The 26,866-nt window shown below is 42.2% G+C and overlaps 1 protein-coding gene across 1 annotated transcript in view; it reads left to right on the top strand.

Moving 5' to 3' along the window:
• Positions 1–26,866, top strand: part of usp43a (ubiquitin specific peptidase 43a) — a 99,971-nt gene that overhangs the window by 2,589 nt on the left and 70,516 nt on the right. The window contains exon 2 of the mRNA XM_086211270.1: positions 11,338–11,469. Coding sequence (XP_086067396.1) covers positions 11,338–11,469 — 132 coding nt within the window. The remainder of the gene's footprint in view (positions 1–11,337; positions 11,470–26,866) is intronic.

The raw sequence follows: 26,866 nt of genomic DNA, 5'->3' as shown, positions 1-26,866 counted from the left end.
CCATGACGTCCCTCTGGGCTTATTACATGACAGTCAGCCACTTGAATTACTAACCGCTCTGGTCCACAAACAGCCAGAGGAAAGTTGTTGAGGAGGTGGATATGTAGTATGTGCATAGACATCCAGTCACTCACAGGCAAGGCGAGAGTATGAGTTGGGTCGAGTCTGTCACGGAGCAGGTCAATATTCAGGGTCTCTTGTCTCGCCCATCACCAAAGATGATAAATACATTCCTAAGACCTTTGTGAGAGAGGAGTGCTTTTAACATTTGTATGAGAAAGTAGTCATTAAGAAAGAAGAGTTTTATGTTATTTGTAATTCTTTGGAATGGGACAAACATGGTGTAACACAAGAACTTGAATAGAAGTGCACAAAGGTGCCGGTACTAAAAAGTAAACTTAGTCTTTACCTTCATGATATAAACCATATCAAATATGTTCGGCTTGAAAGTCTACATAGAATTTGATGAACAAATCAGACAAATTCCTGCAAGAAATGCAAACTCCGACACTAGTGGGATTGATACTGTAGCCACAGGATAAACAAATACCAATGTAGTAAGAAACAAAACCTCCCTGATGTGAGAATTTGTTTTATACATTCTACAAATAATGGCATGATATTGACAATGAATGTGCCAATGTGTTCACTAAAACTTGAACAACAAGGTATCGCAAAGCCTTTATCTGGTAACGTATTGTATGAAGGAACTAGAATGTTATAAGCAGGTCTGGACTGAACCTTTTTACCTCACCATCCAAATGTCTGGAAGATGAAATGTTGAACCACTATAGGCGGCCCGGTGGTGCAGTGGTCAGCACTGTCGCCTCACAGCAAGAAGGTTCCAGGTTCGAGCCCTGGCTCCATCACAGGATCTTTCTGTGTGAGTCTGCATGTTCTCCCTGTTCCTGTGTGGGTTCTCTCTGGTACTCCAGCTTCCTCCCACAGTCCAAAGACATCAAGAGGGGACGAGGCTGATTGATACTCTAAATTGACTGTAGGTGTGACTGTGAGTGTGAATGGTTGTCTGTCTCTATGTGTTGGTCCTGTGATGGACTGGTGACCCGTCCAGGGTGAACCCCACCTCTCGTTTGATGGATGGATGGAGATAATCAGTTAAAAAGAGGATCTCCCTCAGTTTCCTCCATGTACAGGTAAAACTGTACAAATACTAATAATGAGAATGGACCAGCGCATCAAAGCCTGATAACTGCTGATTATGTTTGTGTATGTTTTGTAAACTCATTCACGAGATTGGCACCTGTGAATCAGCTTCACTTGTTATTATTGACAGTGCTGCAGAGAAATAAGAAAAAGGTTATGACGTATTTATTTGAAGGGGAAAGAAAGGAAAATAAGAAAACAAACGAACATTTAACAAGTTTTCCGGCTGTTCATATATTGATTTGTGAGTTGACGAGTTGCATGTGAATGCACCGTGAAGTCCCGGCCACAGCCTGGGCTTTACAAAGTGGAAGAGAATCACCATCGATCATGTGTAGTTTTAATTGAGTGTAGACGGCGTGACATGAGCAGGAGTGTATCAGAGAGGGAGCAGGGTGAACAGTGGTCTGGTGCTGGAGCGCTTACATCTGTTCAGCCCGTCCTGAGTGCTCATTCAGTAAATGAGATCCCGACAGATCTTTTATTACTTTTCAAACATTTACCCCCCAGTCGGCTGGTTTGAGATTTACCCACCAGATTTATAATCTACCCCCATTTGGCGCTTGCTGGGTGTTGATTTTAAACCTTGTCGACAATGAATTCATGAATTGTTTTTTTTTTTTTTGAACGGTCTCCTGTTCAAGTCTGGTCACGGTCACACTGAACCTGTTGAGGTTAGTTTTTTTTAAGCCCAGATCAAACTAAGCAAGCAGCAACAACAAAAAAATAGTTGGTGTTTTTTTATGAATTGCTGAGTCACCAAGAAGTCATGCAGAGGGGAAAATATCTTTTTGAGATCAAGACAAATTACACTTTTGGTTGAATTATTTGCTCAGACTATTACATTACAGCCTGACTGATTTTTAAGCCATCTCATGTCTGAATCGGTCCCCTGGTTGGAGCAGGGACACATTTCCTTCAATATTTTGATCTGATACTAAAAACCAAACGTGTCCTTCATTCCTCCTCTCACTGGGTTGATTTGTGTCATCCCAGGGTGTAGCTGCCAGAGCATGTTTACTGTGGCAAGTGCATCCAGCCTGGGAAAGGAGCCCCCCCCCGCTGAGACCCCTTCAGTGGTGTGCACATCTCTAGTAAACAATTCTGTCCCTCCTCTGAGCTTTAGAAGCCCCTCACTCTGTTGTCAGTTAGGGCAACAGACAACTCTGACTGACTGTTTGTTGGGAAATTTCTTCTTCACACTCGATGTGAGAAAGTACAAAAAAAGAAACTTTTCTCCTTAAATAAGGGCACATCCAACACTTTCTCAAAGTTTTTGTTTTGGAGATTGGGATTAGAAGTGAGTTTGATGTCTCAGTTGAAGCAAGCTGAATGACCTCGGGCTTTTTACAGCGATGCAGCGGAGAGTTACGTTAGCATTCAAGGTTTGCATCCTCTTGAAAAGTTTGACATAAAGGGAAGAAAAAATGTTTTGTTTTGAACGTCTCTGCCCTGGTAATGGTATTATACAACAGAGAGGAACTCCTTCACACACTTTACACAAACATCCACTCAGACTAAAGGACGAATGTGGAACTTCGGTGGTCAAAGGTTAAGTTAACCCCGATCCACTACTGTCACGCTGGGTGCTGCAGGGATGACGAAAGTTAGCATCGCCACAGGTTACCTTTACCAAAAAGCTAACGGGATTATTCCAGTAAATGAACAGTGGTGAACACGAGTTAATGAGACCTACACATTTCTTTCCCTAAGATAACCTTGAATAAATCTCTTCTCGAAGGGAACAAAAACGTCCTGATTTTTAAGTGTTACTGCAGAAGCTATTAACACTACGGATGGAGATGATCTATCTGCTAAATTTGTTGTGCCCATCTTTTTTATTTCTTGCTAATAATTAATGTACAAACACACTGTCCTTTTTCTAAATAAAATAAACAGAACAAGATGTTCAAAGTGAACATAAGATCTTGAATCTGCTAGCTTCAGCGTCACCACAGCTCGCTTCACGCCGCTTCCCTCTCTGGCACGGTAATTTCCTCTTCATCATCTCGGTTTGCCACTTGTTAGCGACTGCCATATTTCAGACACTCAAAAACTTCCACCTTCCTGATTACGGTATTTACTGATTAATTTAAGGCTGTATAATGAAACATTGAAATTTCAAAAGCTAGTGTGAACCACAGACCTGATTTAATTCATTTATGAACCTGTCTTTCATCAATGCTGACTTATTTTCATGTTATCGGACTCTTTCCTGTGTCACTTAACAAATAGCTGCTTCACTGCACATTTGATGTTGATTAAATCTGGAGTGTCCCTTTTTTTTAATGGTGGGTCCAAAACTCGTGTCTCCATTGATTTAACTTGATGTAAGAGTGAGCTCTCACTAGTTACTTGCTTTACACTGTTGGCCTAAAGGCTTTAACAACACTGTAACTACTTTCTCAAGTTGTAGAGAGGCGCTTGGATTCATCTTTTTTACGCTTGACGGGATGCAGCTCTCTGCCAGGCTCAAGGAGCTCAGGCGCGAAGATGAAGCCCTGGTGTTTGAAGTGGTCTTGTTTGTTGGAGGGTGTGTGTGTGTGTGTGTGTGTGTGTGTGTGTGTGTGCGCGTGTGTGTGTATGTGTGTGTGGGGGGGGTGAATGCAGGAAGTGTGTGACAGTGAAGCAGGGCAGACTGATGGTTTGTTTGTCTTGTCTCTGCTCTCCTTCAAGGGCCCCTCTTATTCTCACTCTCATGTGTACATTGTTTGCACACACACACACACACACACACACACACACACACACACACGCAGCAGCCAGCGGGGATAGGTACCACCTGGATATGCACAGTGGGTCTTCTTCTCATTCCAGGTTGATTGGATTGCTCTTTCCTTTTTAATTGAACAGATGGTGTTGTAGGTTTTTTGTGCAATGTACACAGAATGAGGGCGGGAATTCTTGTTTTACGCATACAAGACAAAATCCCTTTATTTAATGTAGCGTCAGATAAACGTTTCAGTTTCTGAGGTGAGCCTGGATAAAATAAAGCTTTAAACCTGACACCAAAACACAAGTCGCCCCACCCATTTGCCGTTCGGAGGCAGCGTGTATTCCCACGATTCAGTGAAACTCACTCTGTTATACCTACAGTACACCGCTGTGACAAGGCAATAAAGAACCACCAGGAGAAGTGTGCCAGGGCGCTATCTGTATAAAGCGCTATGATATGAGACCATTTCCCACGAGGTTTATTATCTGTATGATTTATGTATTCAGCCCGAAGTGGAAAGCAATGGGAATAAATCTGTCAATTCATGATCAGCGAATCATGAAGGCTTGTAGGATGGCTTGTCTACTTCGTCTCAGCTCATGGAAATGACATACATGTTCATACAGCGTTTACTCAGCTCGCAGGACTCCGGCAGCGTATCTGCAGCCTCAGCTGTGAATCCTCTGAGAATCAACTTCTCCATTTGAGCAGAGCCCCGAGGATTCTCCCCCTCAGGCTGTAAAGCATTCATAGACAATTATATCCATCGCATCTCATCCCTTCTTATTTCTTACTGATTGCATGTAAATCTCCAAACGAAGGGGTGGGGGACCTCAGTGGACATGCAGGCTTTGTTCAGTCTTGACTCACTGGCACATCTGTCAGAGGATTCCCAGTATTGGAGAGAGAACACACACGATGCATTCACATTAGTCATTAAAGAATTGCTTCCTGTTCTACATTGTTCAGGAGGGGAATCCAGCCTGGCCTCGGATGACACAGGAAGAGGCAGGCTGAAGGGGTTTAGATGCAGAGTGAGGAGTCCATGAGGAAGAAAACTCGCTCCACACACCAAGAGTGTGTGTGTGTGTGTGTGTGTGTTTGTGTGTGTGGTTTTATTCATGCCAGGAATTGCTCTTTTATGATTAGAAAGAAAAAAAGATAATTGAAAGAGTAGGGAAAAGAGGTACTGATGTGTGAGTGAAAAGATGAAACCCAGTGGTGGTGGTGGTGGTGGTGGTGGTGTGTGTGTGTGTGTGTGTGGGGTGTTAGTAAGTGATGGGATGCATACAATCCTCCCTGACAGCAGAGGTGAGTCGGCAACACCAGGCGGCTAAAAAAATGAAAGAGCAAATGAAGCAACCTCTAATGACAGATTATATCCAGACACACCTGCAGGGGATCTGATGATAAACACTGCCTGCACAATTTCTAGGCAAGTGAGTATTCTAACAGGCTCTGAAAATTTTAAAATTGTAGGAAGTCTGTCAGAGGGATGCAGCACACTTGAAATTGCCAAGATTCTGACGGGTGATCACAGAACCTTCAAACGTTTTGTTACAAATACACAACAGGGTCGCAAGAAACGTATTGAGAGAAAATAAAGATGCAAATTAACTGCCAAAGATTTGAGAAGAATCAAACGTGAAGCGAAGTAAGAAAGGCTGAAAACCCAATGAACAAGACACACAAGTCGAAACCTCAAGACAGGGCCAAGAAATGTCTGAAGACAGATTTTCCAGTTTTTAGACAACACCTTCCTCAAGCAGTGGCACAGGAAAAATCAGCATCTGGCAAGAAGACCGTGATTTTTATGCAGGACAATGCTCCATCTCACGCATCCAAATATTCGGCTGTGTGGCCACCCCGTAAAGCCGTAAAGATGAAAGAATAATGACATGGCCCCCTTCCTCACCTGACCCAAACCCTACTGAGAACTTGTGGGCCCTTCTTAAACGAGCCATTTACAGTGAAGGAGAACAGGACAGCACTCTGAAACGGGTCTGGGAGGCTGTGGTTGCTGCTGCACAAAAAGTTGATGGTCAACAGATCAAGAAGCTAACAGACTCCACGAATGGAAGGCTTTAAAGTGTTATTGAAATGAGGGGTGGCTACATTGGTCACTGATTTTTCTTGTGTGTGTGTAAAATGTAGACTTTTTTGGTAAATTTTGAGTTGTTTGTTTATCATTCTCACTTTAACAGATGAAAATAAACAAGCAAGATGGGAATATTTGTTTTTCACTGAGGTGCCTAATAATTCTGTTCACGAATAGTTACCTAATAATTGTGCACACGCTGATATTCTCCTTAGAAAGCCAAAACCTCACTTTTACTTCCTGAAATATTCAGGTTTGAAGTTTATTAGCGTTTTGGATCGACCAAGAGCACAGTTGTTGTTTCATAATAAAATGAATCCTCAAAAATACAACTTGCCTAGTTTTTGTGCACGCAGTGTGTGTGTTTTGGGGGTAATGCATAAGTAATATGTTACCATATTTTATTAATTTAGGAAGTAAATAATTAATATTATAGATAATTCATACAATTTCAGTAATATTATTCCAGTTAATGTGTTGGGAATGGGTTGAATACACCTGTCTGTTGTCTCTCTTATTTGTTACAACTTTATTTTGGAAAAGAATAACCGATTTATTCATAGTACAAAAGTACCGGCACCTGACAGTTGCTCAGTTCTCCCACTAGTCTGGAGTACATGTGTCCTCCTCAGAAGCTTCATAATCCAGCCTGGAACTTCAGTCACTTTCAGGAGTCTCTGGAACATAAATTCATAATAATACCAAATGCGTTTTATGAGTTTTAATCTATACTGCTGCTTTCATTTTTGGCACTTACAGACAAATACTGTATCACGTGACTATGTCAACAGATTAGAGGGTGCTCCCTCGGGTGTAAGGGGTCGTGGGTGATGGAGTTCGGTTCCTAATTTGTATGTTTTCACAAGTGGAGATGCTTCATTGATCCCTCAAAAACAACATGCATGTACTATAAATACAAATGATGTAAATACAGTTACAAAAAAGAAAGAAATGGAAGAGAATTACGCCTCTCCATTTATCCAGCACTGATAGTATCTTGGTAAAAAAAAAAGTAGTGCATTCAGTAACCGATTACATAGGCAGAAATGTTGTAACTTACTTTTAAATGAAAATAACCAGGAATATCTAATACATTCCAGGCCCTGGCTGTGGGGAAGGGTGCATCTACTCCATCATCCTTGTTCTGTATCACTCTCTGTCACTCAGGAATCCATCCAGACCTGTTAGTCCGTCAGGATGGAGCTTGATAAGGTGATGTGGTTTTAGTGAGAGATTCAAGGTTTATTTTCCCTGATGTTTGTGTTGAAATTCCTGCCAGAGCTGGGATCTGTCACGGACCAGAGAGGTGAAAGAGGGAGGGCAGACATGGGGGTGGTGTGTGGTGTGAGCCCATGGAAAGGTAGATGCTAAAACAGACATCAGGGAGTCCTGAGACCACAAGGTGGTCACGACCCCTGCTGTAGTCTATCGCTGCTTTCGTCATCATTCAAAGTCATCTTGTCTTTGTTGTTTGCGGAAGAGATTTATCGTGAAAGAAAAGAAATCAAGTATAAACGTGTCTCTGGCTCCCCAAATTCTTGTTTTGCTAACTAAACTCTGCATAACCTTTTAACGAATAACCTTCTCACATCTCCAGTTCAGTAATTACAGGTTGGAGTCACCTGTCACGATCAAAGTGTTCTTTTGACAACAAATTTTGATGTCTAGTGAACAAAGAAAAAAGACTTATATGGCGCATAGAACAATGACATAAAACTATTGTATGAAGCGTGTTTTAGGTGTCGGGGTTTGGCCTGAGCATCAGCTCCGTGGTCTTCTGATCAATAATTCTCAGCCGTTGCATGCTCCCTCATCCTCTCCTTGACTAGCTCTGAAGTGTTTGCTAAACAAACACCTAATATCCCACCAGATCTGCTCTCAGGTCAGCTCTTACATCATTACTCTGCATTTCAATCCGGAGCCAAGTTTCTTCTTTGTCTCCGCGGCCTTCTAAAGTTTAAAAAAAACAACAACAAAACAATTAAAAAGACTTGATGAGCGGGAATATAACTTTGCCAAATCATTGTTTCAGTTCTTTTGAAGCTGAATGGTACATTTCACTAGAGAACGCTGTGAAGACAACAGAGTAAACAGATATCAAAGAGACGAACATCTGCCACCCAAACAGAGGGACGAGTTATGGGGACAAAATGAGTGGAAGGACTCCCTGTGATGTCTCAGTTTACGACAGTATGTATGGGGATTTTAGCAGTGCACAGTTGTGAAGTTTTTGGTCTTTGCTCAGGATGCACCTTAATATGGGCTCATCACTGGTATATCAGGTTTTTTAACAAAACTGTATTGGGAGCAGTTCGATCCAGCAAACCCTATTAAGTCAGTTAAATATCATTTACTAACTCTGCGCCCTTCAACACATGCGCAGATATATAACCATTCCTGACTGGAAATGCTGCATAAAGGTTTTGTCTGACCCAGCAGAGAATCTGTAACATTCCCGAACAGCAGTATACAGATACTGGAGGACATGGGTGTAACAGGATATGTATTTGATCCAAATACTGTCAGTACAGGTCCTTCAAATTGCAAGAAAACCGTCATAGAGGGACAGCAGTTTATTTAGCCGTCTCACTAACTGATAGAAACCTTGCTGTAAAATCCTCCAGATGATTTATTCACACATTGGCTCCATTTAACAGAGAAGGCTGCATTATTTACATTATATTCTGCATGTATTTGTACAAAAGAATCAAAAAATGACACTGACGGTACTGATTTTCCATTGGACTTGCAATCCCCTGGTGTAACCTTCACTTCCTCTCTTCTTTTTGTTTTCATCTGTCTTACTGTCTTTGTAAAGCTGTGAGATATCGCGCTTCCTCCTCAAGTTTAATTTCTGGCCTGGACGCCAGACGGAACACTTGCAGGATTTTTGAAACTTCGGCTGCCTCCGCTCCTCTGTTCTTTTCCTCTGCTGCTTTCTCTCCATCTGTTCTTCATCCCTCCATCCTCTGTCCTTCTTCTTCACGGTGATGAAGCTCATTAGCGGGCTGTCTCTGTCAAGTAGAGGGAGACCTCCCTCCCTGTGTTTATTTTTAGATATCGGGATACTGCTGGTAGGATGTGGTTATTATTAATGAGGTGTGCAGCAGAGCCTCACACACAGGGATGGAGGGGGCCCGCTAGACGTGCGCTGTCATGTTATTGCTGTCGTTTCCTCACAAACTCTCAACTCCTGTAAATGAATGAGCAATCCGAGCTTGCGACAGCCGCAGCTGGAGGCATTCATCTGTTCTGTCAGATTTGGTACAAACGTTTACTTACACTCAAGAATGAAGGGAATAGATTTTAGTAAGTCAACAGTTTTTTGTAGCCCAGCTTGGGAATTCACACATTGACATGCATTCATTTGTATTGTTGTTATTATTTTTTTTAGTTTTGGCCTCAGTTTGTATTTAATCACCTTCTTAAAAATCGACTACGTCATTTTTTTTCAAGTTTTGCAGAAAACACAAAAAAAAACTGGAGACAAAACACCATAAGGAGTTGTTATAGGCAAAAAAAAATGTCAAAAAATGCCTCAGGCAATTATTATAAGAAGATGAAGATTTCTATAATGCACACAAGTTCTGATCTCTGTGTTATTCCTTGGTTTCCTTGGTGTGTGCACTCTCCTTGTGTTTTTTCATATATTAGCTCCTGTTTTATTTTGAAATGTACTTCTACGTGTGTGTGTGTGTCTTTATTTTTAACTTTTTCCTCTCAGCATTTCAGCTCTGTTTCTTGTCTCAGTCATTGTCCGATCACCTCTTTTTACTTGGACACCTTGTTTGTTTCTTGCATCCATAAATACCCAAATGAATCGCTTCCTGTTTGCTCTTGTTAACCTTGCTCCTCACCACAGACGGAATCTTTAACTGGTTGGCGGAGGCCTACAACTTTGAGGTGCTAAATTCTTCTCCTACTTTTTTTCTGGTACACCTATGGGCTCTTGACACCTCTTCTATGAGTCATCCTGAGTTTCTTCAAGATTTTGTTTGCCACCATAAACGGCAAATTTCTGTCATAGTGACAGAGAAGTCCTTAGGCTCTTCACCATCATGCCTTCCTCCTTTAACTGCCCTGCTGTCTGGGTTTTATTCACGTTCATTGACATTAAAAACCCAGATGTGATGTCAAGTTAATACAGTAAAGTGTATTTGTTTCCGCAAGGCAGCAGCAGTATCAGCAGCAGCCCCTCCCCCCTCAAAAAAGTGAGTCGATCCATTTCTTCTAAAGGCTGGTTCATTGTTCTTCCACCCATGACCACGGCCCGATCTGCACAACATTCAAAATTTGGACTGCTTAAAATGAACCGGAAAAAAGTTCATCAACAATCCTGGTCGTGTCTTGAACCGGCGTCCTGTCTTCCTCATCCTAGCAAATTATTCCCCTTTTTTCCTCCTTTCGTAGAAGCTCAATTGTAGTTTGAATTTATAGTGACATTACCTTCATACATGCAATGTGTTAAATACATAGCAGCCTTAAACAGGCCACAAAGAAATGATAAAACTTTGAAAATTGGGTCAGAAGCAGACTGCTTGTTCTGTTTGTTACTAAAATACAGACATAGAAGATTCATGTGGGATTTAGATCGCAGGTGACCTCCACAATTATAACACAAGTCATGTGTGAAAGGGGCTTAAGTGTTTAGAACCATAGTTTTCTTTCCCCTGTTGTGTTCCACGTACATCCAGACAGAATATACTGGTCAGAATGAGGCCAGCAGTCTCAACAACCCTTAGAATAGATCATAATGAGATGCTTTATGCTGTGGAGGGCCTTGGAGACCCATGCCTGCTAAGATAGAGACAGTGGTTGCCCCCCCCTCTAGGTTTAGTTTTCCAAAGTGTGTTTTCAGTCTGATTCTCCAGTCGCTAACCTTCCGGCTATCAGCTCCCTGACTTCAGGGTTCACTGTCCTGTTCTCTCTCTGTATGTCTGAGCCCACGCTGCTCTCTTCCATGTCCACAGGGCTCGTGGGTAGTGGAGTTTTTGGGCTGTAAAGGCTTCATCGCATAGCTTATTCTCTCTATGTATGTGAGCATGACAGAGAGAGAACAGCAGCGGGATTGCATTCTGTGAGCCTGCCGAGTCCATGGTCCTGCGCTAATATTGTAATTTTTATTTTTTTATTTTCAAGGTCTCCCTTATAACTTTTCAGAAGATTTATGAATTATTTTATTATATGGTCTACTTATAGCCAAACACCGTCTGACAGATGAGTTTAAATATGTGATTTTGTTCTCTTAAGCTGTGCTAAACATGACGTTCCACGTGTCACAACCTAATTTTGTCCGTGTTTAATTGACCCGACACCCAAAACCAGACGTTAATGATGTCTCTCCTCTCTCTTTCTTCAGAGCATAGTGGCAAAGTACGGCTCTCAATTTCGGGGGAACTCTCAGCATGATGCCCTGGAGTTCCTCCTCTGGCTTTTGGACAGAGTTCATGAAGATGCCAATAACCCTAACAACACCAAAGCCAACATCAAGGTGAGTCCAGCAGCAGCCACTGGTTTCTAATCTCAAGTATTGGTGCTTCAGGATTTTGCTTCTTCCATTCAGCACCACCATAGCACACACTTGTCAGTATCAGGGATCCTTTACCTTTCGTACCCCCTGCTGTACCATTTATGCGACTCTAAACTGATATTTCCAAAAGTAATGTAATACTGCTTTGAATAAGAGTTGAATCTTGTGGTTAAGAGCATAAACTTGCAAGGAGAATGTTTCCTGGGATAATGAATCAAGTGAAAATGTTTATATTTTTTTCAGTCACATTTTACAGTCACGACTGGTGAACCCTGCTGGCTATCTGAGAGAATTCAGGTGTGTTTTGGCAAGAGCTAGAAGCTGTACATCCACGTTTATACGGTTGAACGTTGCACATAACACCAAGCTCATCGTTTCATGCGTGTATCCATCATTTTATATGATTGTCTCTTTCAAAAGATGAATTCTGTCCCTAAAGTGGAACCGCTTTTCTGACAAGACTGCAATGATGGCAAGTATTGCTGCAGTTTGGTGGAATGCTATATAATTCTTACATGTGGAGTGGGTCTGTGAGATGCAAAAGGAGAAGCCGATGAGAGTGCAGGCAACTATTCCCTCACTCTCTCGACTTTGTCTCGCTGTCTCTGATGTGGGATGTTCACCTTGCAACCGTGAACTTGGAGAGGAGCCAATGTTCGACGTGATGCAGCGAGAGGGAACGAAGGGCAGACGCATCAGCACTGATTTGAGGACTTCTTTTTATCATGAGTAGAGTCTGACATTCCCACTTGCCAGGAGCCAGAAGCCAAAAAAACCAACAACATTTCCTTGGTAGATACGGGGGTTGCAGTTTAATGTCAGACTGCTCGGAAAGTTGTTTTGCACAGAGACAAATAAAAAAAACAAAAATACAAACTACAGTGTAGATATGAGATTTTGTCTGGATTTGTCTTTTATGGAGTCACGTTTTTATATTTTGTCCAGAATGTTTGAGATCGTCCTGCTACACACAAGGATCCATGGCGTCTGACTCCTTTTATTGCCAGGAGACCAGCTTGGTCCAGTGCACGTTGAATACAATAAAAAATCAGTAGTTGCTATGGATCTTGTGGCGGCCATGCTGGTCCCGTCTCTTCTCCTCTCGGTGAATTAATTCAGTTATGAGCTCAACTGCGGCTGTGCTGCCACCCAACGCCCAGCTCTCTGACAGCAGTGCTAATAGAGGCAGCCTTTATGCCATATAAACAGCTTAGGGCCGTGGCTCTCATTAGGCTGCCAGTGAATCGTGCTATCATAAAGACGGCTTTCCGCCACCGCAGCTGCTGCTGCTGCTGCTACGAGGGAGACAAAAAAAAAAAAATCACCAGCTTTTTGCAGGCAGGATCATGTCCAATTTTTGAGCAGGAAATGCCCCCCCCCGGTAAATTGATTTAGTTCATGTAGCACAGCGCAATCAGGCTTATACTACTGATAATATGAAAACCTCAGGACTCCAATTTTGGAGATTACAGGCTCCTGTGTTGGTTCAGTGGTTTGGCCAAAAAAAGCCAAAAACAAAACAGTGACCTCATCTGTTTATAAAAGCTTTCAAACTGAAATTGGATAAAAACACTCGGTGCTTAATGTGTGCATAACATTTACATTCACTTCCATCACCTCGACCTTTAAATGTGTTGATGCCAAGGCCAAACTGGTCATCAGGTGCACTGGGAGTTTTCCTGTTTTTTTTTTGTTTTTTTTTATTGTTGGGAATGCCACGCGCTGGGACGCATGCCACCATGGCCAATACAAACCAGGCAGTCAGCCAGGCACGGGGGGCTGTATTTTGGCTCTACTGCAGGATTAGTCTGTAATAAATATAAACACGCTAATTAGCTTACCTTGCTAACATGATGGATGCATCATCGTCATCATCATCATCATCATCATCATCATGGTCATCTCCTGTCAGAAGCCCCATGTTAACCCGACCGATGCAATTTACACCCATCACATTTTATTGGTCTCAAAGCTCCACCATTTTATCATCCGTACTCTTTCCTTTGGGATTAGTTCATATTATGATCTTTTAATTCAACAAAGCACAAGCTCACTTACACCAGCTAACCAACTCATCAGTGAGACCAGTTAATGGCTCACAGCCTCGTTAGATCGTCCCAACGAGGTGTGAAGTCCCTTTTCAGAGAACTGCTGAGGTTCCAGTCGAACATCTCCAGCCATCAGTGGTGAAAAAATGAGTTCTGAAGCAGGGACATCCAGCTTTGAATGATTTAAAAGGCTTGTGAACTTTTTTCACGTTAACCCCCTTTCAATCTTAGTCAGAATCTAGAATAGATGGATGGGGAATGGTTTTATTTATTTATTGAATTTCACTAGACTCATATAGACAGTTTGTTGCCCTAGTTGTAGGTCCCTTCACTTCTTTTGATTTTCTGTTCCAGTGTATGTTAAAGCCACATAAAGTGTGTTTTGGTTTGTTTTTTCCACTTTCAACTACTCACAAATGGCTTTCTCAAGCTCACAAACATGTTTTTTCACTGCTGCATCAATTCTTTGTGTGTCCACAAAGCAGAAAGAGCTGGCTGTGCATATTTAGCTTGAAGCTAATGCCCCTATTTGTGAGTTCTTTTAAGGTAAAATACACTTTTAGGGTGAAGTTTGGCTTTAACATTGGAAACACTGTTCTATGAAGTATACTGCAGTCAACACCACATAACTCACTACGTCCTTCAGAGTGGCCAGGCAGTACCACAGCTGAGGTTTCTGGTTGCACATGTCTACATGTAGGCAGTGAACTCTCACCAGACCTATAGCTTCACCCATTAAGGAAGCCGAGTAATTTTAATCCTCCTGCAAACGGGACCTTGTTCAACTCGCTTGGTTGGTTTTGCATCACTGGATCCACATAAGCAGAATTCTTTAGTGTCAGAAAGCAGAGTGAAGTATCTGCCTGTGCACCATCTCAAAGCAGTTTTGCAGTATTTATTTGAATATAAGTATCTTGGTTTAAACTGATTCTGTAAAGATGAGATGGGTGTCAGACTTTGTCTTTGAGCGAGTGCTACAAGAGGGATCAATAGCTTTTGCTACAAGTAGGAGAGGCTTTTTCTTGACCCAACATTATAGTGTGGAACATAGCTGCGGCTGCCTTTGAGCCGTGGCAGATTGCGCTCTATTAAAGGTCAGAATCACACTCAGCACCCGGCACATTATAGTCTACCCCTAGGCTCTAACAGCTCTCTAAACATGAGAAAGATTGACTGAAATATCCTGCTATCTGTTGAGAAAAAATGGCTCCAACCAACAAACGACTGCTTTGAACCGTCAGAGAACGGTGTAAATCTCACATTGTTCATGGCTGTGAGCACAGGTACATTCAGCCTCAGGCCCTCTACAAGTTTACTCTTTTTTTGGACGCATTTAAACCCACATCCATCTCACCCTATAGACAAAATGAAGGTTGCACCACCAGTGCCAAGCATTATGTATGCATGATTCCATTTTAAATGTCGATAATGGTCGGCCTTTGTTCCCCCGGTGGGTTAAGTATGCGGGCGGGGAGAGGGAGAAACCCTCTGGTAGGGGAGCCAACAGCACAGACTTTGAAAGCAGGTCAAAGGATGCGGTAAAGTGAGCGAGCCCTCTTATCGACAGGGACTGAAACAGTGAGTTTGATAGTTCTCCAGCGACTCTGGCTCCGGTTCTCCAGAGGAGAGGGCCAATGCCGATGAAGGAGATAAATCAGCTGACAGGCAGGGTGACAACAGGGGAGGTTGACTCATCCTTCATGTGGTCCTTGCCTTTGTTGTGTCAGTCATCAAGGTGTCATCAGCGCTCCTGTAGCAAATCCACCTCGTGTGACTTCAGTAGTCAGGAGTCAGTGTGAGTGATGTAAGTATGTTTTCTATCTATAAAACACAGTTTCAAACGATGTGTGCCTGCTTCTGTTTATAATAAATACTGAGGTGTTATCGCACCGTATAAAGCAGAAAATTAAAGCTGTTACAGAAAGGAAATGCCACACTATTAGAGACAAAAAGTAAATGGGTGATAAATATTTAGTCATTTAAGTAATTGAATTTCCCCACCCAGAGAAAAACAGTGTTGAGAGTCAAGCAAATGGTTTTCAAATCAAGTGTCAATTTTTTACCTTTAAAGCCCAAAATTGAAAAGAAGGAAAAAAAAAAAAGAAAAGTTATTTCAGGAAACTTTCCAAAAAGTGTCACGTCTGGAACCACATTATTTTTTTACTGAGAGACCCAACATTCCCCCATTAGCAATTCGCTATGAGGGTTTCACGTATAAATTCAAATCAACGTTGTGTAAAGTTGATGTCAAAATTCTATAGTTTTCCAAAGTACTAAAGGTACTTGTACTTCATACACAGCCCTGTAGCCGAAGTAACTCTTTGAAAATACATCAAGTCCCAGTTTTGCTCCTGAAATTGTGGTCTCACTCAACATGGGACTACACGGGGAAGCTGGAGGTTATACTCACATCACCCCAGGCTTAACAGGAATAACAGCAACCATCGCATCAGTGCTGAAACTTTGCAGAAGCTCTGACAAACAAATGACAGAGTAAATAAACAGAAGAATCTCTCCGCACTCGGCCAGCAACCTGGCTCGCCACAAGATACACCTACATATGTGATGTGCTTCTTAAGATTGTTTCTGATGTTTGGAAGAAAAATTATAAACTGTGTAGTCTTGTTGATTTCTGCTGCACAGAATATCCAGAAGTAACTCAGACATTTAATACCACTGTGATTCTCCCAGTGGGCCTCTAATAGGATTTACTCAGGAGGAGGGGGAAGACATATCTCACTAAAAACCTGAGCTATTTCAAACATTTCTCAATATATATTTCTGCCTACTCTTTTCTTGCCTCATCTTTAATTCACTTAGTGTCTTTTTTAAGCCTCTCTCCTGACGTAATGTCTCGATCTATCAGCTAGCGAGGGATGAATGACTGAGTAGGGCTTCTCGACAGACCCCCCCCCCGTCACTCCCCTCTCTCCCTCCAATCCCTCAGTTACTTGTCTGCGGGGATGAAACATGCGCAGCTGTGGCTACTGAGATGAAACAAAGCTGTTGACGTCGCCTGATTCTGAGCTCTGAATGAAGTTGCCACAAGTGACCTGTTCTCTGGATTCGTTTGTGCCTCCTCTGAATTGATGCCGTGTGCTCACTGCAACCTGAGGAGCAAATTGAGACGCATTTGATTTTTAATGAAGATTTAACTTCCTGACTTTCTGAGTCTTGAATTCCTCAGCCGATTCAACACCAGTGTTTGAAGTAATAATTAGGCTCAACAGACTGGCGAAGCCTTCAGGGCGCAATCAGTTGTGCTGAGGTCTACACGAGTGTTAAAAAAGGTCATCATCGACTTCCAGCCTACGCTAAAGTTACAGACGATTGTGATTTCAGCTAATCACAAACAATAGCAGCAAAAACCCCAAAAAAGTTCCTGTTTTCCTCTCTTTCTTCTCGTCTCTCCTCTGACTACTTCCTCAGTGGACAGCTGTTCTGAACTCCTTTACAGAGGCAAACAGACTTGAGGAAAGTTGAGACTGTTCATGTGTAACTTGTCATTTTAAAAATTTCAATGTTTGATTTCTTAAATTGTTCAAAAAAACTACCTTGAGCTTTATTGATATCAAAATTCAAGCCACGCCCACGTTATTAAGCAAACGGCGATGCCAGCTGATAAAAAGGCGTGAGTACGTGTGTCACAGACTTTTCTGCACATTTGGCAGGAGAGATAGCTTGTTTGGCCGTGCCTTTGAAAATCCACACATTGTCTGCTTCACTGATATTGACATCATCAGCCATCTTACTTGGTATCATTCATCAGTGGGTATCATTCAAGACACAGACATGTGACAGATCTTATACTTCCAGCTTTGAGACAGCTTTGAAAATGCTCAACACAACTGAAAACCAGTTGGAAAAGTGTTGACTGCTGAACATGAACCTGTTCCGCCCTGATAAAGTAAATCACAGAATCGTGTGTAGCTGACTTACACACATGCAAGAAGAAGTAACCAGAGCTGAGTCCAGCGATATGAAGACCCCCCAGCGCCTCATGGAGCAGCCCTACAGAGGAGGAGTGCTGGGACTGAAATGCCAATGCTGCAGTGGGATATGAAAAATTAACTATGTCCTCTCAGGGGGCAAAGCAGCTGCACAGGGAGGGAGAGAGAGGGACTGCAGAGATCCATGAGGAGCGCCAGCATTAGCCCAGGGATTGATTTATACTCAGGAGGTACATCTCACTGACCACCTCCTGTCCTCTGTACCTCCTTCATGTCTCACTTGTGTCCTCTCTGCAGCCCCTTTTACAAGGCGCTTTCAAGGTGGGAACAGTGCAGTGCTGTTTAAAAATATACAAGTAGCGTCATGACAGTGGAGTCATTTTTATGGTGATATGGCAGACTAACTGTGTAAAAGTGGCGTGTGTGTGTGTGTGTGTGGGGGGGGGGGGAGCGGTAGACACGAGCTTTTAGGATGAGCTCTAAAAACCTCTCTTGCATGTTTGGTAAGAGCCATCCTCTTTTAGCTCAAGAAAATGTTTCTTCATGTTCCCGCTTCTCTGTCAGCATGCGCGCACACACACACACTCACTCACACACACACACACACACACTCACGTAGAGTGCTGAGGCTAAAGGTGGGCTTCACAGACACTTCCTCCAATACTATAAAAGGCCTTTAATGGATCGTGCCATTTGAATGAAATATTCACTGCATTTCTTATGGTATTATTTCATTAAATTCATTGATATTTCAAAGGAAGTCCTTCTTTAAATAGTTCAGAAACATCTGAAAGGAAAGTACAGTGGAGGGTAGAAGTTCCTCTTGAATTGAGGCCCTTTGGAGTTTAATGGAAGTTCGACTTGTAAATGTATCAGAATTAAACTCACATTTGGAGCAGAAACTAGGCGCTTTCAGGCAGAACCCTGCATCCATCTCCACGGATGTGATGTCATTTCATTAAGGAGGGGGGAATCCCGTTTCACATCTTCCTATGAATTTCTATGGTGTGCAAATGCATCGGCTTACAGGTTGTGTTTTTATCTTGCCATCTTCTTTTGATCTGTGCTTTGATCTGCAACTCTGGTCTGTGAATGCAAAGCCTGAACTACACCAGGCATCTCTGTGCATCGCATCACCTTGGCCAGTCACGCTTCCTGATTTTAATAACGATACTCAGTGCTACTTGCGTCCCTTGGAGTTTTCCTCAGACGTGTTCCTCGGTTTTACTGTAAATGATTTGATTAAACTGGAAGATAGTAGAAATTAAGAAATGTGTAATGATAAGCAAACTTGAAGTTGCACTATACATTTCTTTTTGGTCCAGCATCACAGGAAATGTTCGCCAACATTATATTTTTACTATAATGGACCTCCAGCTTCATTTGACCCTCATGTGACCTTGCATGCGTGAAACTAATTCCTTTGAAAACTACAATTCAAAGGATATTATTGATTATTGTCCACTAAAAAGACAAAAACCAAGAATTAAATCAAAATATTCATATTGATTGCATCCATTCTACATACATACATACTGTAAATCTCAAAAATATGCTTTTTCAAACAAACCAAAAAAATATCTGAAATAAAATGGATCTTTTTGTCAATCTCAGCTGCAGATTCGGTGCCTTTGTGAATTTTTCCATGAATATATTGAATTATTTTACTGCAGCTATTTAAAATGCGCCTGGTGGACGCAGCAAATGTGTTTTTATAGCAGTTCAGAGTGCATGTAGCCACCCCGAACATCAGCTGAGAAGGTAAACTCTCAGTATTCAGGGTAAAACGAAGTGAGGTGGGTTTTTGTGCTATTTTCAGCGGTGCTCTAGCGTGGACCATCTCATATATTTATAAGACAGTATTGTGCCCCCCCCCCCCTTTTAACCTTAATACTAGTCAAGATGAATGCAGTCAGACTTACAGTTACTATGCTGCTCCTCAGTACTATACATTTTTAAGTTCTCTAATGATTTAAAAAGGGTAATTTTCTCTGCAACACAGGAATTGGATTGGTTTGGATTTTTTTGGATGGTTTTCTATCACGTTGGTATTGTTAACTGTTCCTGCTGGTGCTGCAGGAGCTCAAAGATACTCATTCTCATTCAGATAAGCCGAGTGTGGTCTGCAGGTGCATTGTTCACTCACTTCTGCCACACCCGTGTTGACAAGCTGAGCTCCTCTTCCTTATATGGTTAAGACTTCCTGGTGCGCATGGGCAGGTGGAACAGGACTGATCGCTACGATGCTGTCTGACCTGTTCCTGTCGTCATTGTTATTATTCCTTAGTGGCCCTGAACCGAGAAGAACGAAACTACATCTCACTGAATCATTTAGTTTCATTGTAGGTCTTTTTTAAAAAATAAAACAAAACAAACAAACTTTATAATATGAAGTATCAGAGGGAAAAGGGAGTTCACAGTTTGAATTTTTTGTGTGTAAACTGTGGAAAGACAGTTCTTAATGTCTTGCAAACCACTTGATGGAACTTATATAAAGTAAGCAATAAACTTATGATTATAACCGAGTCTTATATCTGGAAATCGGTCAAAGTCGTCAGGTCCAACTCTGGCCCCATGCCTGCCATCATGAAGGATCAGTAAATGTGTGTGGCATTTTGTGCGAGTTGTTTTCTTTTCCCTGAGCCCTGGCTCACAGGCTCACGTGGCGGGCAGCTCCCCACACTGCCTCAGCACAAAACTTGCATAGCACCACTCAGCTGCTTTCACCCAAGGATTCCGAGCTGGGTGGGTTGAGATCTCGGTATGCATTTACAGATTCATCTGCATATATAAAAATGGATGCACTTGCAAATCTGAAAAAAACAAAAACAAAACACAGATTGTTTTACACTTTTTTAAAAAATCCAGTGAATGCACGCAAAGATTGAGATGAAGCTGCACAAGTCTCTCCACACACATTTGTAAATAATAACCTGATAACAAGGGTGGAGTTTCGATTTGGAAAGTGATAAGTTTGGAGGGAGTCTGTGTGTCCTCCCCAGAGAATGCGTGAGTCTTTGTTGCATTCACTACATATCTGTCAGTGGTGTACAAACATAACATCACAATGTTGTACCTACCAATACAACACTGATTCACAATCTTTCACCCTGTAACGACTTTGTTTTGCATTATTTCCAGACTTAAGACCACTCATCCCATAGATGTCGCCATGACTATGAAATCTAATGCTCAGTCTTGACCAGAAAAGTAACATTTGACATTTGATTTTTTTTTGGGGGGGGGGTTATTGGATTTACTCAGTGAATTAAGAATTGATTTTGAATCCAATCGCACAGGAAAAAGAAAATTAAGCGGTGAGTTTGTCAAAAATCTTGTGCCCCTGATATCTCCAACTTCAGGTCTTCCTTTAACAAGACTGTTCCAACTCCCGGGGTGTTGTCATGTTACTGAATATTCACATCATCATCACAACTGCATATAAAGCAGGTGGGGACAGAGCAAAAAAAACAAACAAACCCCCCCCCCCCCCCCAAAAAAAAAACACCAGTAGAAACTCCATTTCCTTATCTAGTGGCAACATGGGGGACTTGATGCTTTTTGGAAATTCTGTTTACTAAGTAAAAACCAATAAATTGCATCCATGCTGCATCATGATAAAAAGTCAAAGAACATAAAAGACAACCTTCAGTTTTCCAGTGTTGTTCAGAGAGGAACATGTAGTGCTTTATGGACAGCACTTCTGATGAGTGTAAATGCACGTAAGAGAGTGAATACAGGAAATAAAATAACCTTTTTTAAAGCCTTTTATCTCAAAGCTTTGTTTGTCCTGTTTTTTTGGGCTTCATGATTTTCATTGTACTTGTAGAGTAAAATTGCTGTGATGCACATTACTAGAATGCCGCTTCTTGCAGGTGTTTTAATAAGAAGTATTATCATTAATCTTAGACATGCTTTATCAGTATCTTGATTTTTATTTCTGCCATGTCATCAAGCGGACCTGAAGTGTTGGACTGATAGTTTGCATGTTCGTGCACAGTTTACAAAGACATCTAGCATCTCTGAGAACATTTCACCTTAAATGATCTCAGCTTGTCCCTTTGGCATCAAATCCCTCGCCGTCTCTCTCAGGATGCCAAAAACAAGTCAACAATGCTGCTGATGTTTTTTTTTTTTTCTTTTCCCTTTTAGTAGCAGCAGCTCTGCCATGAGCCATCTGAAAGTTCAGCTTCTATCAAAGCTCAAGTTCAAACACTCTCAAAGGATCCATCCTCTTTAAAAGCTAATGAATTCTCCCCCTTCCTCCCTCCCTTCATCAGAATGAGTCACATCAGCTTGTTTATTTTCCTAAATCAATATTTGCCTGGAAATAAACACATCCAGTGTGCAGATGAGGGACAGCGATTGAGGGACGTGGGGAGACGGAGGAGTGAGAGAGGGATGGATGGATGGATGGATGGAGGGATGAATGGATGGGTGGAGGAATGGATGGATGGATGGAGGGATGAATGGATGGATGGATGGATGGATGGATGGATGGATGGATGGAGTGTCTGCTGCCAAACCAGATTTGGCACTCCGAGCTCTGCCAGGGGCTCTTGTCTGAGGCTGCTTATTTTCTGTTCTGCCTTTGTTTTGGCCTGGCAGTCATCGCCATAGTAACAGCCAAAGAGTGGCAGGTCTTACTGCACTTGGTGCCGTATGAAATGGAGTGGGTACAAATAGGCTCTTCAGATGGGGCACATGAACAGAGAGAGAGAGAGAGAGAGAGAGGGAGAAAGAGAGAGAGAGAGAGAGAGAGAGAGAGAGCAAGCCCCAGTGATGGTATTTGCTTTTGTCAACTAGTGCTGTAAATCCATTTCAGTTACAGGTTGGTGTGGAGGAAAACACTGACAGGGAGCCAAAGCTGGTGGTGGAAGGGAGACGCGAAAGTGGGGAGGGGATTATGATGGCTAGAGGAGTGCAGAGGGAAGCAGTGGGGCAGAGGTTCGGGGGCGGGGGGGGAGGGGGGGTTAAAATGCCTGTGGTTTCCACCGTTATCTCACACACTGCCTTGTTACCGTAAGCCAGCTTTCAATAGGCCGAATTAGCAGCAGCAGCCGGAGCTGAAAGAATTGGGGTGAGTCAGCTGGTTTACTGCAGGGACAGCGTTTCTTTCATTCCTCCCCTTCACTGGATGGTGGCATGCCCTCTTCTCTCTTTCTCTCTAGACACTTTTACACAGAGACTCTGCAATATCCCTGCAAGTATGACCCTGCCGGTACGAGGGTTAGCATTCTGAAATTCCGCAACAAAGTTGGCTTCTAGCGAGAGCAGCCGTGCCACCGTTGGGCCGCTCGTTTCACACGGACGTGGACTCAGTGATGTAACCACCTGTGATGTCATGTGAAAGTACTGACACTCAAGTGTAAATAAACCAATATCCCTGCCTTTAACAAGTTTTGAAATAAAAGGCTTCTGCCACTCTTCTCTCTCACTCTTCTTCATCTGTCCATCTTCTTCTGTGAAGCCCAACGTGCTCACATGTTTCATCAGCTTCCTCTTGTTGAGTTAGCGATTGCTCGTTGTTGATTTGGGGTTGGAGAGACAAGAGATGCTGAAAGGAGCTTTACAGATAACAGCAGATATCCAAGCAGGTTTATTTCATCTTAAACTTGTTGAATATTCTATGTAGTGCATGTAGTTAGAAACATACTAGTTTGTTGTTTTTGCACCGAAGAACTTCAAACTACTGACGCTCTCCTTGCTGGTCTTGTCTATTGTTCCGTAGTCGTTGCTCCAAACTGTTACCATTAACGTTTTTAGTCCAATATGGTGGAAGTGGTGTTCAGAAAAATCCTCTAAGTTTCCCTTCCTGGGATTTCTTCCTGTTTGCACACATAACAGCAACGTTAAGTGAGTCTTCAGAGGAAAACTGCAGCAAGCTGACAGTTTAAATATATCAAGGCGCCAAAGCTAAACGCTAATCTGTTGCTATGCACAGCAACAAAATAAAGAGATGCTCAACTTCTTTTTCGTCAAACTATCAATATAAACAGTATTTTTTCATCCTAAATTTAGTTTGAAAATGTATCAATATGTAAGTGTGTCTCATTAATATAGTCTGTCTCAGGACATAAATCACAAAAAAATCATCAGGGACATCCGTATTAACTGTACATGCGTGATTCATGATGTCCTATTAAAACGTCTCACATTTATATATGTGATGTGTAGTTCCGTGTGTTAAAGAGAACAAATCTGACCTCCAGATGAGTAGCCGAGGCTGATGGATGTTCGGCCAAACTTATTATAGGCAGTAAAACAACATCTCCTTTGGCGCCAAAATCAGGCCAAAGTTCATCGTTTGACCCTTTGGTATTTTACTACATTTGATCAGCATGGTTTGTTCTCATTAAGCAGTGAAAGGGGTAATACTTCATCCCTGCCGTTCTGCTCTCGTCACTCTGCCCTTTAAATGAGTTCTTTTCTCCGTCCTTAAATGTACTTCTCTCTTATTTCTTTTTTGCTCTTATAATAGTCTCTTCCTCTCTGCAGCTCTCTGTTCCGCTGCCTTTTTGACCTTGTTCCTCCTGCCACAGCGCCTCTTCACACTGCTAATGTGAGAAAAGACTTTTTCAGCACAGTTCGATTTGTTAGTAGAAGCTGTTAAGAGCGTGTGGTGAAATAAACAATTCTCCCGTCCTGAGACGGCGATGACAAACAATCGCTCTTACTATGTCTTGACCCACACAGATAGAAGGGCCTGTCAGAGGCTGTGGTGCTGCTGGTGCTGGTGGCGGTGATGGCTGTTGTCTCGGGAAGCAGCCAACAGCTCTGTCAACATTAGAGCCGCTAATTCACTTGCTCAGCGGGAGACGTCATCTCTTCTTGCTGGACGCCAAAAACATCAAGCTGACACGCACGCACGCACGCACGCACGCACGCACGCACGCACGCACACACACACACACACACACACACATCATTCAGGGTGAGATGAAGGTGAACAAGAACATTCTGTACTATTACGATGTCTACATATCCACATTGTTTTCTGTGTTGATGTCCTGACAATTTTTTTTCGAGTACAAACTATCTAATTTTACAGCTTGCAGTTCTTTGCATGACAACAGAGCCGATACCTGTATGGTGCAATGGTAAAAGTCAAACTTTGGAGTTCTTAGGTTAACCATTAATTTGTATATTTTAATCATAACTTAACTACGCCTGTTGTGATAAATGATTGAGATATTGCTGTGGAAAAAACCCTGATCACTTATAGGACATGGATAATTGCCACGATTAAAGCGCATCTGTTTTTTAAAGAAAGAAGAACTATGTTGAGACATGTTTTACTGTTGGAACTGCACCGTTCTCCCTTTGTGATTTAAATCAGTCCAGAGCCTCCCATCCCGACCCCAGTTTGTAACAACAAAGCAGAGCCAACATGGACCCGGCAGATAAAAGCTCAGCAGCAGGAGCTCCGCTCCAGGATAAAGATTCAGAACTCTTCCTGACTAGCAGAGGGCTGAAGACATTACTGAGAAACTGATGGGGTGTTGCTCTATGCTCACGTTAGCGTGTTTTTGCTAGCACTGTGTCCTCTGTGTCAAATTGACGGTGTGGAATCTGTTTTTTCTTTTTTCTTTTTTAAACTAGAAATAAACAGACTTACAAGTTTATTAGTGAACTTACAGTCGGAGATAAGAAGGTGAAAAAAGAAGCACTACATATCTCCTGAATGGACCCGGCCGTCAAAGTGTTGATAGAAATTCTGCGCCTGCATTTTTATGATATCACATCGTCATCATAGCAGTTGTTAAAAAAACATGTGATGACAAATGACAATGACGTCACGAATCGACATAATTACTGGGATGATACTGTATATCGGCAAACAGAAAAGTTACCCCGACAAGCCTTAACTTCACCCCCTGGTCTCAGTGCAACCCTGCCCACGGCCCATGTGGCGGATGTGCCTGGAAGGGAGATGGATGGGTTTTAGGGGTCATGCGGGGTGCAGTTTCAGAGGAGCTAGTATGGCGGGGCTTGACAAGCATGAGGCAATAGGAAAGGAGCAGTTAGAGATGGATTACACCCTGTTGCCTCATGCATGTCTAGATAAATGCTCATGTGGCAGGGGTTTCCTCCTCCTGGTCTGTCCCTGACCCACTGAGAGCCCTTTATAGATACCAGTGCCAGATGTGTTCGAAATTTCACCGTGACACCTAAGACAGGAGAACCTTCATTACATGGCAGCAAATGTTCCTTCTATTTCTTTTAGTTATTCTCTCATTTCTTCGAGACATTTTTATGGGGTGACACAGCACCCTCCGGATGCTATTTCTTGAACCTCTTAAGCAATATTTCACCTGGATAGTGAAAATAAGTTTTAGAACATTGCACTAGTCCGCATAAATAACAGTGTGCTCATTAAATTACATTCACCCTGCAGTCGAACGTCAAAATAAAATGTTCTCTCAAGTTTCTTAGTTGGCTTTAGCTGTTGAACTTCTCTACCAAATGAATACATCAACACTAGAAAAAGGTGTATCTGAAGGAGTTGGAACACCAGCGCGGCAGAATGATCCAACTGACAATCTTGGTTTTTACAATGCAAATAATTCAGTTTATATAAAAACAACAAGCTTCTCAGCTTGACATGTTCTAAATATTTTATGTTTTCTGAAGCCTAGGATGTACTAAGATTAAAGCACACGAGATTTCTGGGCAATTATTCCTCTCACCACTGCTGTGGGCATAGACACAGCAGTTGAAATATTAGCATATGTGATAAATCGAGTGTGTGTGTGTGTGTGTGTGTGTGTGTGTCCATCTGGGATACATATTCAGATACATATTCATCGAATAGTTGAGCAGCATTCCGAATAAAACAAGTTTCCTTCATATTTTAGTGTTTATCTCTTTTACTATGCAGTTTTTATTGGACTACGTTCTACAACCCAAGGTTACAAGTTATATACTGGATCAGTTTTTCAACAAAGTCCATTTTGACAAGAGACTTGGAGCAGCAGTAAATAAATCATTTTGCATGATATAAAAAAAAATGATTTCCAACCATTAAGGTTGACTCTCCTGCTGATATTTTTGTTCCCATAATTATTGTAAATTCATTAAGAAATGTGTTATTGATGTGCTTGTAAGTATAAACAATGACATTATTGGTTTGTTCCATCACAAACACATTCAGCCTTGCATGGGGTCACTAACTCAGCACGGACTCACTGCTGGAGGGTTTTAAAACTAACCTCTGTCCTCCATTAATTGGGTTAGGACACCCCCGCAGACCCCTGAGCATGTGTAAACTGAGTGAGAGCAGTTGTGTGTGTGTGGTGGAGGTGATGGTGGTGGTGGGGGTTATGAGTAACAAAAAAGGACCTCCGTGTCTGGTCACTT

Source organism: Aulostomus chinensis, chromosome 8 (genome assembly GCF_037954235.1).
Source record: "Aulostomus chinensis isolate RoL2024-O1b breed Wild chromosome 8, RoL_Achi_v1.0, whole genome shotgun sequence".
Taxonomy (NCBI): Eukaryota; Metazoa; Chordata; class Actinopteri; order Syngnathiformes; family Aulostomidae; genus Aulostomus; species Aulostomus chinensis.
This window is presented reverse-complemented; position numbering and strand designations above follow the sequence as displayed.